The 16,952-nt window shown below is 37.4% G+C and overlaps 2 protein-coding genes across 2 annotated transcripts; one reads left to right on the top strand and one right to left on the bottom strand.

The window, feature by feature from the left end:
• The first annotated feature begins 1,518 nt into the window (after positions 1-1,518).
• LOC103706348 (translocon-associated protein subunit alpha) lies at positions 1,519-9,553 on the top strand. Its single transcript, XM_008790413.4, has 8 exons — positions 1,519-1,677; positions 3,956-4,117; positions 4,306-4,356; positions 6,242-6,330; positions 7,452-7,529; positions 7,716-7,919; positions 8,911-8,982; positions 9,224-9,553. The coding sequence occupies exons 1-8, from the start codon at positions 1,614-1,616 to the stop codon at positions 9,272-9,274; spliced, it is 771 nt and encodes a 256-aa protein (XP_008788635.1). The 5' UTR covers positions 1,519-1,613; the 3' UTR covers positions 9,275-9,553.
• On the bottom strand, positions 9,377-15,667 carry LOC103700182 (WASH complex subunit 1-like). Its single transcript, XM_039118023.1, has 5 exons — positions 14,906-15,667; positions 14,715-14,777; positions 14,544-14,618; positions 13,968-14,425; positions 9,377-10,867 (listed from the first exon to the last, which is right to left on the bottom strand). Exons 1-5 carry the CDS (start codon positions 15,299-15,301, stop codon positions 10,825-10,827), a joined length of 1,035 nt encoding a protein of 344 aa, XP_038973951.1. The 5' UTR covers positions 15,302-15,667; the 3' UTR covers positions 9,377-10,824.
• Positions 15,668-16,952: the final 1,285 nt, after the last annotated feature.

The raw sequence follows: 16,952 nt of genomic DNA, 5'->3' as shown, positions 1-16,952 counted from the left end.
CACAACGAACAGCGGCACCTCGTTGTGGGACTGGACTCTAGCATGCCACGTGGAAAGGTCGTTGGTGGCATCACGTGGCTGACACAATAATCCTCTGCAAGTGGCTGGGCCCCACAGCGTTCCGTCGATCGGCAGGAAAGCTGTTCGCTGTTTGCTCGCAGGTGCATTGACTTCTATTTCAGGAAAATAATAGGAGACATAAAAGGGAACCCTAGAAAGGAACCCTTGAGTCATCATGTAGGCTAGTTCTTGTCCGAGATCATAACAATTACATGCGAGAACAGTGTTACGGGTTACAGTTTGGGTTTCATTTCGCGTGTGAGGGATTACTTCGTGCATTGACAGGATGATGGGCTGGTGGGAGAAAACACAAGAGCGACCATAAGGTGGAGCCCACGATGACGGCATAATGACCATTAGGTGGAGCCCACGATACCTTAACAAGAATTCCAACGAGGATTTACCTTTCGGTGCCACTTGGAAATTAAAGAGAGGCAGCGCTTCGTCTTGGTACGAAAAAGGTAACATATGATGACGGTAGAGGGAGTTGGTCAACTGCCCCGGGATTGCTTAAAAATGGGCAAACACCCACAAGGCACAATATAATCATATATCATTATCTGGTAAAATTATTTAGTTTTAATGTATGAATATTATATACTATTAGATTACAAGCACTATACAACATGTTACACTATTTTCAATACATTAATTACTCTTTTATAATAATCATGCAATACCTTTTTAGTCATGTAGAAATATTATATAATTACCGAATTTATCATTGAATTCGCACATCTAGAATTATAATGATAATTTATCAAAGAATCATAATATGTTAGCAATGTTTCGTATCAATATTATGTTTGGATTAATGTTTTAAGCATATGTTTAATGGATATTATATCGCAATGTAAAAAACTTAATAATATAAAGTTCAAATAAAATACAATATAAGATTTCTAATATAGAATAAATTATGTATGCTAATTATATACTATATTTTTACAAATGTGCCATATAAATACAGACTATTATACATGATAATATCAGTGTATAATGTTATAATAAAATTAATCTAGTATGCTATTAATATATTAAGTGAATAATATTATTGTATATATTGTAGCATATACTATCCATTGATTCCATTGCAATCTGGAACCTCTATACATTCATTACATCTATACTCATGAAAAGATAAAACAAGTGTCCATTAGAATCGATATGTTTATATTTGTTGTCACTTCTTATTGTACACGATTTCCCTTCTGGCAAATCAAACATGGTCATAAGCTCATTGCAGTGTTTATTTTATTTATTCATTGAATACACGGAGAAACTGTGTACTTGCTCATCATTTAACCTTATCGATCAATAAAACAAACAGCGCCGTCTGATTCGCGCGGACGGTCAATATCATGGGCACCGTCAAGACCTTATGTGTGTAGCTTAGCATTTCCAGGCTCGAGTCCCCACTGCGCCATTCTTTGGTTACCGGGCCGGCCCACTGGTCTGGACTTTTGGGCTTCGTGTTCGAGCCGGGACAAACAGCTTACAAATTTTTCGCCTACTCTGTGTCTGCCCCTGCCTTCGCCTCCTAGCTCTGAGCCATGGGGATTAGGGTTTTTTCCTTCCTGGTCGCGCTTCTCTTCCTCGCTTCCCCGATCATCCAAGGTATCCCCCCCCCCCCCTCCCTCTCTTTCTTTCTCCGTGTCCCCCGATCTCTGTCTCCTAAGCAATCCCGGCTTCCTGGTTCTTGCTTCTGATCTGGATCCATCTCGATCTTTCGGGTTATTTGGGTCTATTTCAGCGCGATCTATTTTCTATTCGGAAAATTTTACGATCGTTCTAGTCAAAGTTTATAGTTATATATTTTTGTTCAAAAGAATCCTTTGGCTGATTGGTTCTATCAATTGAGGTATCAGATCTGATCTATTTAGAATATTGTTCCGTTCGTATAACGTTATTTCTCCCCCTCGATATCTGTTGATGATCATGACATCATGATATCTGTGTTTGAAGTGGAATAAGGTCGTATTAGGAAGACGAGTATAGAGAAAGGCTTGCAAAGAAGAGAAAAAGGTGACCTTTTTATTTGGGAAATTTGATAATTTGTTGCATAAAAGGATCTGTATACAAGAGGGCTTCCCGTTATAATTTGATCTCTAGGAAGATTTTGATTACCACAGTGCGTTGATCTAAAGCTACTCTTTGAGCGTCTTTTTGTTAATTCGGTTCGAGGTGTTCATTGTTGATCATGAAGACAGAATAAAGGAACCTGACAATTCGATATCTTAGATGTCTTCTAGTAATATTTCGCCTTTTCATATATGGCTCTTTTTGTGTTTCTGGGTGGCAATTTATTAGGGTAAAATTCGAGAAGATGCTTACATATTTGAGGGTTGATTCCTTTTGAGCTTGTGAACTATGAGAAATGCTGATTTTAACTTGTGTTGTTTGAAAATTTGGATGAAACCAAAATGAAAAAGAAATGCTAAAATTCAGCTCATATTTAATAGTGCCACCTGGATTTTGTCCGGATGTATAAAACAAGGACAAATCTGTAACTGCTGGTAGTTATATTTTTATTTTTACTTCGTTTGCAGTGGTGGTAGCATTGTTGTTTTAGTCATTGACACTGTGGTATTTCATCTTTCTGTTCTTTTTAAGTCTTCTTTCTAACCGTGAGAGTGTTATTCTTTGTTTTCATTTTTAACTTACATTTTCGTTGCCCCTTTTGGTATCTTCTTTTCATTTCTCCCCCAATTTTAAGTGGAAGTTTTTTGTGTTTTTTCTAATGTTTGCCTTGAGTTAGTGTCTTTTATTTCGTTATATTGATTAGGTAGCTCCTTCTCCTTTTTTTTCATTGCTTTATATAGTTTGTTCCATTTCCTACAAATTGTAGTGGTATAGCCCTCCTTTGTTTAAAATTATTTCATTGGTCTACTAAAGGAATTTGTGGTGGTTGAAAGGCCAAAAAAACTTCGTGACTAAGGTGGTCTACTATATCTGTACATAGGGCTGAAACCGGATTGGATACGGATCGAATATCAGCATATCTATATTCATATTTGTTTTGTTTAACAAATACAACTACATATATGGATGTTAGTCGAGTGCAAAATATCATATCCATATTTGTCTTAAATGGTTATTGATACAAATCAGATACTGAAAATATGAAAATTAATGCGGATACAAGTTAGATAATTAAACTTTATGGCCATAGAGTCAAAGATATTACTAAATGGAAGTAAATCAAGTTAATAGCACATCAATGTGGTAATTTATTTTCTTTAAAGATTATGAGTGTTATGTAAAATTAAATAAGACTACAAATAGGCTCAGATATTTAGATACAAATCAAATAGTTGTCTATCCATATCCATGTCCGTTTTTCTTTAACGGATATGGATACGAATACGAATATTAGTCGGATGCTCAAATTTTTATTCATATCTGAATAGATTCGGTTGCGAAAGGGATCTGGATGGATGTTATCTAATCTACTTTCATCCATAATTGTAGACATACGACCCTGTGAGATCTTTTAGAAAAAGTAGTAATGCCATAGATTTGGTCTTCATGAAAAAAGACATCATTTAGAGTGAGGCTTACACATGCCCTGTGCTTGGGTTGATGGTCTTACAGATTTTGAGAGGAAAAGAATTCCTTCTTCATGATTTTTGGATCCCACTTGTTAATATGAGTGGCTTTGTGTGTATCCTTTTGGAGTGGTGGTTGTTTTGTACACACTTTCTTCTAAGTAATTAACCACACACATCCACTCTTCCCTTTTATTTAAGTGATGTTCACCAGTAAAGTCTGCAATCTCACTATTTTTGCTTCAGAAAATATTAGAATGATGTTTTATGAAGAAACTTTTAAATTAGAGTCCTAAGTAATTAGGTCTTTGAGGTTCATCATAACCTTTTGATTTTCATTTTGGCAGTTGTGAGATGTCAATCAGAAGCAGATGTTGATGCAACAGCAGTTGTTGAAGGGGATGATCTTGGCATTGTTGGTGATGAGACCCAAGTTCTTGGTGATGGAACCTTTAGTCCAGCTCCTGGAGTAGATACAATATGTGTTTTTCCAAAAAATGCTGCTAAATGTGAGTATTATTTTCATAAGACATTAAAAATAGCTAGCATTGAATGTATTGTCATTGCTGTTGTTGTTGTTGTTGCTTTTACTATTACCATTGCTATTACTATTATTAGTGTTGTTGTTGCCATTGTTTATGATGCCATTCTATTTTTTGTAACAAGCTCCTTTTCTTTCTTTTTTTTCTGACCGCAGTGGTTCCAGCCGGGGAAGTGACTGAAATTCTGGTTGGCATGCATAATGAGGGTAACTTTATATTGCTTCTTGAGTTTGCTATCAAACTATTGCAATTCATCCTTTCCTGCTTATCTTCTTAATTCAGTTAATTTATCTCATTCCTTTACCAGTTTTAAAGACATGATCTGTTTTATATTGTTAATTCAGTAATCATTTTATCTATAGATACTGTCAAACAGAAAGGTTGTTATTTCTTGCTCTCTTTATATGAGTAAGCATACTACTTTTGACTAATTCCATCTCTTTTTCTATATTCTACATTTTGATCCATCTGTCTTTTGTATATCTTTTTCTTAATTTTATCATAAACTCTGACATTCATAATGTTTTTGTCTATGGAAAACTGTACCTGTCATTGTGGAATTCAAAATTTGAGAATTGGTGCTTTAACATGTTTAAGTTATTTTTGAAAAGAACTATATCGAAAATAAAGTATCTTGTTATCATCGAATAATATAAATGAGGAAGCACAAATGAAGTTTCTTGTGGATTGGGTTATCATTCATAGTAGTTCCCTTATCAGACATATGCAGGCAATGGCTGATACAATGATGATAATGACTTAGTTAAACATGTTCCATACTTAGGATTCTTTGTATGGGGAAAATAATGGCGCATCTTGGAATTTAGTTAACGTAAACACCATTTCTTTCGTATGTTTTGACTTTTTATTTGCTTAGCTTAGTTCTGGTATTTATGGCTGACAGTGTGTGTGGGCTAATGATCCAGATGTGCATGTGTGTGTTCATTGGGATATAAGCAAGCTTTGTGGAAGTTGACACCTCTACTGGTGCCTTAAGATGCCTATGCCTTCTTTAGCTATTTATGATGCTTACTCTCCACTTCAGCCTTAAATAGTTTGGGCACATGCGCACATAACTGTGTTCTGGCTTGCTTTCTAAAGATATTTCTAAAGATGCACAAGAGTAAGGCTTTTTGAAAGCTAGCACTTCCACCTGTAATGGCATGTGGTACTTTTATTTTCTTTTTAGCTCTATATGATAGTCTACTCTATTTTCAGTGTTCATGTCTCTTAAGCTCCTGTTGTGCTAAATGGTGCATGTAAGAATACATGAAATTGTACAGTTATTCTCCAGTGAACCATATTTAATCTCTCTACTTTCACTGTTTGTATCGGCTAAGCTCCTATTATATTAAACGATTTGTGGAAGTATGTATGACATTGTAGGCTTCCTAAATTGCACTACAAATCCTTTCTGGATAGGAAAATCAAACTATTGACAAAATGGATATGAGAATTGGGGGGAAAAGAGTTCAATATATTTATATGTACTTTACCAACGAAAATTATTTTAACTAGAGCACATCATTTCAAATTTTCTATCTGAATGGTTATTTTTGCTTTTTGGCCATTTTAATATGACCTGCTTCACTAATTTTTAAGGTTTTTTATTAAGGGCCTGTAGGGTAATACAATAGGATGGGGTCAAATTTTCTGCTGGATTCGTGGATTGGGCCTCCCATTTAAGCATGGCCCTATCAACCAAACACCTTCCAACTCAAATCCTGTGGGAATAAAAAAAAAAAGGACCTCCAAGGGTCCTTTTTTCTTCTTGCAGCCCAAAGCTTGGTATTTGGGCAGGCCTTTGGAAGGTGGGGCTAGATGGGCCGATAGGCCTGATTCCTACAGGATTTTCAGTCCAATTCTGTAAGAATATCCAAATCGGCTCTTGGTAGTTTAATGTACCATCCATGCTTAAACACTAGTTTTTTATTGAAGAGTTGCTAATATTTATCATTTTTGGTGGTTATTGTTTTATCATCCTTTATTGAACTGTTGTTTTATAGTGGTCTTTATTTGATCCTAATGTTCTTCTTTATTGAACCTTGTCTTCTGTTATTCTAATGAGCCATTATATCCTGATAAATACAGGCGAATCAACTTTAAATGTCATAGCAATGCATGGTAGCCTTCATCTTCCTTTTGATCATCATATGTTTGTCCAAAATCTTACCACACAGGTGAGGTGCATCAAGTTCTATATACCTGTTTTCTTGCTATTTCTGTGGAATCAGCATGTTTTCTCAAATTCAGTTCAGTTTTGATCATCAAATGTGTACATTTTTTCCCCTTTGTCTGGCTTATGTCTTCCACAATTTTGCATTATCATTCGCAATTAAGGCTCATGCAAATTAATACTTTGCCGCTTGGATTCTCGTTGTCCCTTTCCTTCATGCCATCATGATTTTAGAAAAGCAGATAACTTTAGGAATTAAAAGAAATGGTTCGAAAAGGATTGAGTTCTCTTATCAAGTAAGATACAGTGACAGTTAAGTATTTTAGTCTTGAATAAGGTGTATAATTAATTTTTTATTTCTTTTGGATTCATTCTCTGTTAATTTGCTTTCTTATTTAGTCTCAGGAATCTTATATTTAAATCTCATGGAAGAAGATTGTTTTGCTGTGCTTTTCGTCTTAATTTTGGGTCTAGTTTTTGTAGTTAGGTTTTTAGTCTAGGTTGGATCAAGGAAGCTGAAACTCATTGAAATTGTGATTTGAATAGATTTTGCTGGTCTTTTATGTGGGGTTATACTGTTTTTTTGCTAATTTAGAAAGTCATTTATGTTCTTTTTTCTGAGAAATTGTAAGAAAATAGTCCACAAGTTTACTAGTTAATTAAGGAGTGATAATTAGTAAATCTTTATGGTTTCTTAGCTTTAAAAGAGGAGATTAAAGGAGGTGTAAAACCAAATTTTGTGATTAATATTGATAAATTGAAGTATGCTATGGTGCATAAAGGAGTGTCTTATTAGTCTTCATGCCAATCCAGTATAGCGCAGCCATTTGGAGATATCAGATTATTTCATTGTCACATGTAATAAGCAGTATGCTATGGTGCATAAAGGGCATTCTGTTACCGGGATTGCATGGGATTAGGTCTCCTGAAATACTAAGATCCTTTTCATATATATAAAATCGCTTATTGCATGCTGAGAATAAATGCATCTATGGCATTCGTATCTGTTTTGTACAAAGTGTACCCACAATTCATTTGTTCTAAGTATTGATTTTCCTTAGATGCTATGACTTAATTGTTAAGTGCATTATTAATATCAAGAATTCTATCCCTTGCCTATCACAGGAGTTCTTCAATGCATCAGTGCCGGTTTCTGCTCAAGCAACATTCCCTTATAAATTTGCTGTCAACAAATTCTTGCAGGTAGTTGCCAGTATATAGCAGTTCGAATTTTGTCATGATATCGTGCCCACTGAGAACATCCCTTTTTGGACAAGCAACTAGTCTTTTTTGATGGGCATGCCTATATCGGATTCACATGCATATATGTTCATATATTAAGAGCTTGTGCTGTAGTCTTGATAGTCTTCTAATATGTTTGTACTGCAGCCTGGCTCATTTGATTTAGTGGGCACCATAGTTTATGAGATTGATCAGCAACCTTATCAGAGTGTCTTTTATAATGGTACCATCGAAGTTGTGGAGGCTGGAGGTTTCCTCAGCATAGAGTCTGTTTTCCTTGTTACTCTTGGAGTTGCCCTCCTTGGCCTTTTTGGATTGTGGGCATATGGTCAAATACAGCAATTCTCAAAGGTAAGTTTCTGTTTTTTTTTTTCCGACACTTTTTTTTTTTTGCTACACCAGGTAAGTTTCTTTTAGCGAGTTCCTTTGTATGCTATAAAAACTCGGTTGTGATCTCAAGTTTTTTGAATAAAGAAATCAGATACTCTATGCTGCTCTAAAGTGGATTGACAATGATTTCGGATAGACAAATTCATAATGTAGTTTGGTATACTTGATATGTATTAGTGCTATAAGTCGAAAAAATCTCTGCCAAATGGTTTGCTTACTGCTCAAGCCTATGCCTTATAAATTCTTTTCCAGCCTTGCGAACTATTTGTTATTGTGGTGATTGGAATAAATTGTTAATATGCATTATTCCATATTATGTTTGCATGCGGGCGTGCGGGCGTGCGTGCATGCTTAAACACATAGATAGCTTACTATTAGTGGATCATGCTTGCCTAGATAACTTACTATAAGTGGATTAGTATCTTTTAGAAGATGGTGCCTTTGGTCACCTGGTTCTTGAAGGGAATTATGTGCTGAAAAAGAGTGGACCCATTGTTTTAGTCTGATGTATGTGCTGAGACATTATTGCACTGTAACATTGGTGGGTGTGCTATATATTTGTCAACATTAGTATCTTTTTATTGTTTCTGATGTTTTTCATATTATTATTGTTCCTATTTGGTGTTCACCTCGTCTGAGTTGATGGGTGCTGCCATAGATGTAGTAAAAGTTGTAAAAATTCCTGTAGTAGGCTTGTGATACCATAGTTTCGGTATAACTCAGACTTGTGCTACTTGCGTTTGGGAAGAAATCTAAATATGCTTGTAGGAAACAATTCTTGATGACAGTCTTGTTCAGTATCAAATAACCATAAATACACATGCCTTGTTCCTTTATAAATTTAATAATGGATTTTAGGTATCTATCTACTTGTGAATATTGAGTTGTTACACATTTAATGTAACCCGCGTATGATTAATTTGTTCTTATGTGTGGGTATACTTCTTCTTAGAAAACCAAGAGAGCAACTAAGGTGGAAGTAGGTACTCGAGCAACGGATGCAAACATGGATGAGTGGTTGCAGGTAAGTTATTTTTTGCCACTATACTAAATGTATATTTCCTTTTCACGGCTATCTTTTGTGTAAATTTTAATCTTTGTTCTGTTCTCTCAAATCTCAAGACATGCTACTTTGCTGATAAAGCATTGGTATTGATGACTCATGTTTGCCGAATTTTGGTCCTGACTCTTCTGCTTGAAGGCTGATCAGTTGATCCAGCACATTCATAGAGAAATGAAACATTTTCTTTTTTGTGTATGTTCAGGGAACTGCATATGCTCATTCACTCTCAAACAAGCCAAAGAAGAAGAAGTAGATTTGCATGTGCTTCAGGGTGGTGTGTATTTTTACAATCCGGCTTTCTGGAGCAGGAAGGTGAGGGAAATTCTGACAACATGGTAGTTTTTCAAGCTGTAGGTGAGAAACTTGGAACCAAGCGTTGCATTCGTGAAGCTGTAGGTGTCTTTATTCAACTGAAAGTTGTGTACCACAAGGAAAAATATTTTGGGAAAATTCAATTTTGGTTAGAACTACTATTTATAAATTTGCATTATTGATGGTAAAAATGAACTAATATTACTTTTTTGATGCTGCATATAGTGTTGATTTGATCTCTTTGAGACTTGTTATATATGTACTCTTAGATTCTTGGTTGTCTCATGGTCAATGTGAAAATTCTGTCCAGACATAATTCATAGAGAGAGTGGTAGAAGCGATGGTGAAAGAAAGCATGATTTAACGGGGAAGATGGATAAAAGCCTGTAGCATGCTAATTCACTTGGCTATTTGGTATCAGAATCTCGCTATCGTTAATTGCTGAAAGCCTTTTGCTTGAGATGTTGAGTCAGGGTTACTGGCTCTGAAATTCCTTACGATAAATTCATCCATAAAGTTTGTAATGTTATACGGCATGATTAATTGGATAAAAATTTGCTTGTAAAACACATTACAACTAAACCAGCTTAACAGATTTGTTGCTGGAAATTAGATCCGGGGGCGACCACTTGGCTGAGAAGGAGGAGCTCTGGTGCGGGAATGGCGGGTGACGGTACGTCGGCGGGATGTGTCCTCCGGAGGACCTGCAAAAAAGCCAGTGGCCGGGGTTTCCGGCGCCGGCCCTCCGATGCTTAAGTTAGAGGGGACAAATGTGTAGAGGGAGAGAAAGTATTCTCCGAAGTTTACAGAGTCCAACCCCTCTAAGGAGGAAGGGTTTTCCTTTTATAGAGGGGTACAGGTGTACTTGTGATGTGACGGGGCGAACGGGTTACCGTCATGATTGAGCATGTCGTCCGAATTAATGCACGATTGTCTGAATTAATGCATTGCCGTAGGAGATTAGGCTGGAGCCAGTGAGTCGTCGTGGCTGATCGGACGTGGCTAAGCGGGTCAGTTGTTTGTCGTGGAGGGCTTGAGATCCGTAGATAGCATGCGCATTGATTGTTGAGTGAGCCGGAGATCAGCAGAGGTCATGCGCATTAATTGTTGAGTGAGCCGGAGATCAGCAGAGGCTATGCGCATTAATTGTTGACAGTGGTAGCAAGGCATGGTCCCCGATCGAGCTGTAGAAGGATGTGACCGCAACAGGTGGATAGTGAGGCCGGGCTTCCGAGGTCGAGAATGTTGAGGTCGAATGCCCGGGTCGGATGTCTCGGAGTCGAGCTCCTGATCGAGCGCCAGGTTGGAAGCTCTGAGGTCGGGCACCTCCAGGTCGGGCGCCTTGGTCACGTGCCGGCGACGCGTTCATGTGCTTTGGGGCAATCCGTTTTTCCCCCAACAAGATTAATTGGAGGTTCTTCCGTTGCTGCACCTGTATCTCCAGGTAAAATGGACGTTGGACCTGATTTAGATTTTTAAGTCCCGAAATGGCTATCTTGTGAGGAGGCTGGTGATGTTCTCGGCCGGAAGATTTCTGACATTTTAAAAAAATTCTCAGCTAGGATTGAAATTTGACTCAATTTTCTTTTGCTATAATCATACGTAATATATGGAGATCATGAAACAATAAATATCAAATAATAGAAAATTATAAAATAATTCTTCCATGCTTATTATTTAGTAAATATAATATAATTTAGTTGATCATGTAATAAATAAAAAGGTATTATAAAATAGTCAATTGTAGTTTTAAAAATTAAATTTAATTATTGATTATGAATTTTTTGTGATAATGGAATATTGGTAACGGACCTGATCAAGGTTTTTGAACTTTGATATATCTATCTCAATAGGAGGCTGATAATTTTGATTTATCTTGCTTGAGATATTATGTTGACCTTTAAAATTCATTTAGCTATCATTTTCAAATGATCGCGATGTTGTGAAATTCTCATCTGAAATTGAAATATGACTCAGATTTTTTGTTATGCTTATATGCAATATATAGAGGTTACGAAATAACAAATATCAAATAACAAAAAATTATACTTTAGTTATTATTAAGTAAATATAATATTATTTAATTTATTATGTAATAAATTAAAAGGCGTTACAAAACAGTTGATTGTAGTTTGAAAAATTAAATTAAATTTGAAAGATTCGGTATTCATGAATTTCTTGGAGGCCATCCATGATTATACGGTAAAATTTGGAATAATATCATGGTCCGCAACACCTCATGTTCTCGAGGCATCAATCTAGTCGATATTCTCGTAGGCAGATGGTATCTAAGTGGGTTCTCTTGTAAAAAAGAGTATTGATAAATCACAATCAGTTGTGATCAAAATCATAAGCAATGTGGTTAAAATTTGTTAGATCAGATTAGTTGTTTTTTGAGAGAATTAAATCAGATCAATTTTCTCACAAGAGCCGACCAAGATAGATTCCCGGTTATTACATCGGTCTTGAATTATTAGTTGTCTGAACAAAAATGCTATTAATTTCGTTGCAAAAACATTAAAAGTCACCAAAAAACAATGATGGGAACTATGACAAGTGCATCTCCATCATCCGAGTTCCACTTGTATATATCAGACATGAAAGTTTCTAACAGCTTTGTCAGGAGCGAACATCACTAACCTATTATAACAGCTCTGTCAGGAGTGAACATCACTAACTTATTATAACAGCTCTGTCAAAAAAGATTTTTTCTTTTTTTTCATTTAGATGGAAAGATTATAAAACCATTCTACAATTTACTAGCCGTTAGAAGATCCCAAATTGATGGTTATGCTAGTATGTTTGAGCTAAAAAAAAAAAAGGTTACATTAGCATGATATGGTGAACTAAATTTTAGGGATTTTGAGATTATAAATAAGGAGCCCTCAAAACATGTTTTTTTTTATATAGGTATTTAGAATCTTTTAAATCACATCCAACACTTCGTATTTTTATTTTATATCATGGAGTATGATGCTTGGAGTTTGAACATACGTGTTTCTTTTCTTCTTTTTTTTTTATGAAAGTGATTTTTTTTTGCTTGATAATGATAATATGCATGATTGAACTAAAGGTCTAATTGCTGAGAAACTGAATTATTATGTTTAGTCTTATTCATCTATGACCCTTGTGTCACCCTTCTCTATTTGGGAGAAGTTCGAACTGATGACTTCATCGTAGTTCTCAAGAAAGAAAAGATCATGAACTCCTATTTGTATGAAGTGGTTATTCTCAATAAATTTATAACTCCTTTTTCTGAGACCTTATTAGAAATGAATAGAATTTTGACGTGATTCCATCAGATTTTGATTATTCAAAGACCAACCGGTATATAAATAGGTTAGGTTTGGGTTTGGCACTAAGACCCAATGGTCCCCACCAATTAAAAAGGCTACCTCAAGGCTCTTAGGATAGTAACAACGGTGACATAATTCTAGAGATTCTAAGGATATGCGAAGTAAACCGCATGTTCAAAGTATATCACGTTTTTAGCTGCAGCCTGCACTTATGTGTCCTCCAACTTACATCTCTTCTTGTTTTTTTCTTAATTTCTTCTTTATTTTTATATATCTAATCAATAAAAAAAATCCTATTCTACTTAATGGTTAGACCGATGGATCCATACAAAATAAATGGGTTGAACATGACACCATTCTTCTTGATATAATTTGCAAACTTCTTGACTCGAGTCAAATAAGAGCTGACCTATAAATAAAATAAATAATATTAAACATTATATAAGAAAGAAGACCAAAGATTTAACAGCCTAATCAGCAATTTTCCTAATAAAATATATCCTTTTTTTTCCTAGCATCAAAGTAAACTTTGTTTCAAATCGGATCAATTGAAACTCAATTAGTAATCCACAGTTCTACGTTCTTAGCTAATAAGTTAGCTAGATATGGTCAAACCTGCCACACAAACACAAAACTTCATTTGGCCCACTAAAATTTCCGGGTCCATTTCCTTATCCAACCAATCCCCATATGTCACAACTTCCTCGTCCCTTCTATCAAAAAAATAACCAAAATAGAGATGAAAGTTTACAAGATCCATTTTTGTATTTGAATCTATCTAAATATGAATAAAAAATTGAGTATTCGACTAATATTCATATATATATATATATATATATATATATATATATATATATATATATATATATATATATATACACACATATTCATAAAAAAATAAATATAAATATAAATAGATAACTATCAGATCGATATCTAAATATCAGATTCTATTTATAATACTATTTTATTTTATATGATACTCGTAAAAATTTAAGAAAAATAAATGACCATATTAACATGTTATTAACTTGATTTGATTTTATGATCATAAAATTCAATTATCCGATTAATATTTATATTGATATCCATACTTTCGGTATATTTTCGGTGTTCAGTTTGTTTCCGTATTGAATACTAACAAATATAAATATAAATTTTTGCATCCAATTAATATTTGTATCTGTATTTATTAAATAAAATATATATGAATATGAATATGGTAATACCATGTATTTGAATTGGACCGAGTTCAGCCCTAAACCAAAAAGCTAGAAATTAAAAAAACAAAAGTAATTAATCCTAAAAATAATAATAATAAAACAAAAAAGCAGTCACCTTAACCGCGGCATCTTTTGAGACAGAGAAAAGAAAGAACAAGAATAGCTGTCGTTCTTCTCGCGTTGCATCTCCAGCCTTCTCTTCTTCGGCTGCGCTGACATCGCCGCCTCGTACGCGCTTCTCCGCTCGCGCTTCTCCTGCTCCTCCTCCGGAGTCGCGTTGAGATCCAACGCGACCATTTTCTCCGACCACCGCCCCGCCGCCGCCACCGAGGGCGACGGAGTCCCACCGCCGGCGATCCGATCCACCGGGGGCGACGGAGTCCCACCGCCGGCGATCCGATCCACCGGGGGCGGCGGGATCTCCCACCGTTGGTTGTGGGGGTCCACCAAAGGACGCGTGGCTGGCGATGGGAGGGTGGTGGGGCTCAGCGGGGCCAGCCCGGAGCTGCGGTCTTGCTGCTGTCTCTGCCGCTTCCTCTGGCCTTCCTCCTCCATCGACTGCCGTACCGCCACCTGATCCAAAGACACACCCAAAAAAATCTTTCACAGTTGTTTCCTCTTTTTTTCAATTACAAATCATCAATTAATTTACATAATTATTAATAACATTCATTTAAAACTTTATAAATACCTTGGATTGAAGGCCTTGAAGCCAAGAATTCCTTGCTTTCAATTGCTGGTACATGGCGTCGAACTCCGCTTTTGACTGCTTTTTTTTTGGGAAAAGAAATTAGTGAAAATAAGAACAAGAATAGATGATGATGGAAAGAAAAGGGGGAGGGAAAGAGGGAAGAGAACAAACGCGTTGGAGGCGAGCTTTTTCGTCGGATAAGGAGGCTATCAACTGGTTCTGTTTCTTGACCCGCTGCATCAATCACCCCACCAAGATCGAATCCATTAATTACCACACCCCAAGATCCATCAAAGAATACGAGAAATCTAGAGAGCAAGAAAGAGAGGGGAGAGATCGAAGGAAGCCGGCAGTAGAATTACCTCCATGTGTCGCTCGGTGGCCTTGAAGACCTTGGCGGGAAAGAAGGGCGGCCGCGCGGGCCGGCCGTCGGGCTCCTCGCTGCCGCTCGCTGGGAAGGAGAACGGCGTCGCGGGGCTCGAGGTGGGCCCGCCGCCGCCGCCGCGGTCCCCGTCTTTCCTCTCGACGTTCCCATCGGGAGGAGGAGGGGAAATCGAGGGTGGAGGAGGAGGAGGAGGGGGGTCAAGAAGGGAGATATCGTCGTCGAGGGCGGATCGGCGGCGGCGGGCGCCCCAGCGGAGGAAGTCGGGGAGGCGGCGGGACTCGGCCTCGAGGACGAGCTTCGGGAGCTTGCGGAGTATCCGCGCCACCTCCAGCTGATCCGCCTCCGTCGGCGCCTCATCCGCCGGCGGCTTCATCTCTTTCTCTTTTTCTTTTTATAACACGGCGGCGGCGGAGATGATAGTTATCGTTGGTGGTCGACGTGGTGGGGTTGGAAGGGCAGCGGAGATTGGAGAAGGTGCCGCTGAGAGAGAAGCGAGGGCGCAAAGGAGGGGATCTTATAGAGGGAAATTCACAGTGGGGCACTGCAGCGCTGCCACGTGTCGGGATGATGGAGATAGATCTCCGCTCTTCCTCGTTCTCTTCGGGCGGCGAGGCCAGAAGTGTGTCCGTCGCGGCGTGAGGACAATCACAGCCGTGCGATGAACCGCGTCGTGTTTCGTGAATCTTGATGTTGCCTGTGGGTCCCATGAGGTCTTCCCTGGCCTTTTCCGTTAATCTGTCCTTCCCGCGAATCCACCGGTGATCATCCGCCGGTCATTTTGAGATCTGTGCAGCCGGACGAACGAGATAGTACGGAGCGCTTTCAGATCTGTGCCGGGTCGGTGGATTCAAGAGAAGGAAGAAGTCAACTGGGGAAGTCAATAATAATTTTAGTTGTTTATTTGTGGGTGGTCGATCCTTCTACTGGGCTAGGCTTCGAGATTGAAAGGTTGGGGACAAATTGAGAGAGTGGGGAAGGCATTAAAAGAGAGTAAAAATATAAGTTGACTGTAGCAAAACAAGAAGGATATAGTGGGCATGCAATAAAATTCAAAGAAAAAAAAAAGGTAAAGTAAGAAATTAGTATATAAAAAAGTTGTATAAATCCAAATCAAGGATAAAGTAGTAGAAAGCCAACCAAACAAGCTACCGTGAACATGTATATACCAGATTTGAAGGCATTTCTACAAGAAAAGAGTTTAATTTTGTGAAAAAATATAAGGAGCTAAAAAAAATCCATATTATATTATAAAATCATCAGAATTAAGAATATTATTTTTTATTTTGTTTTGTCAACTTTTAAGTAAAAACTATTTCTTTATATTTCTTAAAGGTGAATTTTAATGGTAGTATGGCTGCTGATGGGAGAGACGGAGGCGTAGGCTTTGTCATTAGAAATCATGACTCCGGACTAGTGGCGATGGAGGGACAGCGGATCTTCGATTCTTCGGTGGTGTGTGCTGAGCTTAGAACCGCCTGGAAGGGCATATCTTATGCCCAATGGACACTCGGTGCGAACCAAATTATCCTCAAGAGCGACTCGGCCACAGTAATTGATTAGATCAGGGGTCGGGGACGTGCAAGCAAGGATAGGTTGTTGCTACTTGACATTCGTGGACTCTTACATGAGTGTGGTATCCATCAGGCTACATACGTATATAGAGAAGCGAAGCGAATTGTGCAGCTGACTGGATTGCTTCCTATGCGGCTCACCATTCTGGAGGTTTTGTTTGGAGGGAGCGCGATATAATGCCGGAGTCTCTTTCTGCCTTATTATTTTCGGATTTTATTGGCCGTATCCACACTCGTAGAGTGTGAGCCGTCGTTGTACCTAAAAAAAAAGTAAAAACTATTTTATAAAAAACTTTATATAAAAAATATCCTTCAACTCTAAAATATTTGTTAATATTTATTATTTAAAAATAATGAAACAAGATAAAGGCCGATGAAAAAACTCATTCCATTGCTGGCCTCCTACTTATAAAAAATTTACTGGTCGTCAAAAGATCCCAAATTAATAGTTAT

Source organism: Phoenix dactylifera, unplaced genomic scaffold, assembly GCF_009389715.1.
Source record: "Phoenix dactylifera cultivar Barhee BC4 unplaced genomic scaffold, palm_55x_up_171113_PBpolish2nd_filt_p 000298F, whole genome shotgun sequence".
Taxonomy (NCBI): Eukaryota; Viridiplantae; Streptophyta; class Magnoliopsida; order Arecales; family Arecaceae; genus Phoenix; species Phoenix dactylifera.
This window is presented reverse-complemented; position numbering and strand designations above follow the sequence as displayed.

Bases quoted from the DNA above. Each gene is read 5' to 3' on its own strand.
- LOC103706348 (XM_008790413.4), top strand. From the start codon at position 1,614: ATGGGGATTAGGGTTTTTTCCTTCCTGGTCGCGCTTCTCTTCCTCGCT. The intron at 4,118-4,305 runs GTGAGTATTATT...TTCTGACCGCAG, and splicing joins TCCAAAAAATGCTGCTAAAT to TGGTTCCAGCCGGGGAAGTG. The intron at 6,331-7,451 runs GTGAGGTGCATC...TGCCTATCACAG, and splicing joins TCCAAAATCTTACCACACAG to GAGTTCTTCAATGCATCAGT.
- LOC103700182 (XM_039118023.1), bottom strand. From the start codon at position 15,301: ATGAAGCCGCCGGCGGATGAGGCGCCGACGGAGGCGGATCAGCTGGAG. The intron at 14,778-14,905 runs GTAATTCTACTG...TGATTGATGCAG, and splicing joins CCACCGAGCGACACATGGAG to CGGGTCAAGAAACAGAACCA. The intron at 14,426-14,543 runs GTATTTATAAAG...TCTTTGGATCAG, and splicing joins TTCAAGGCCTTCAATCCAAG to GTGGCGGTACGGCAGTCGAT.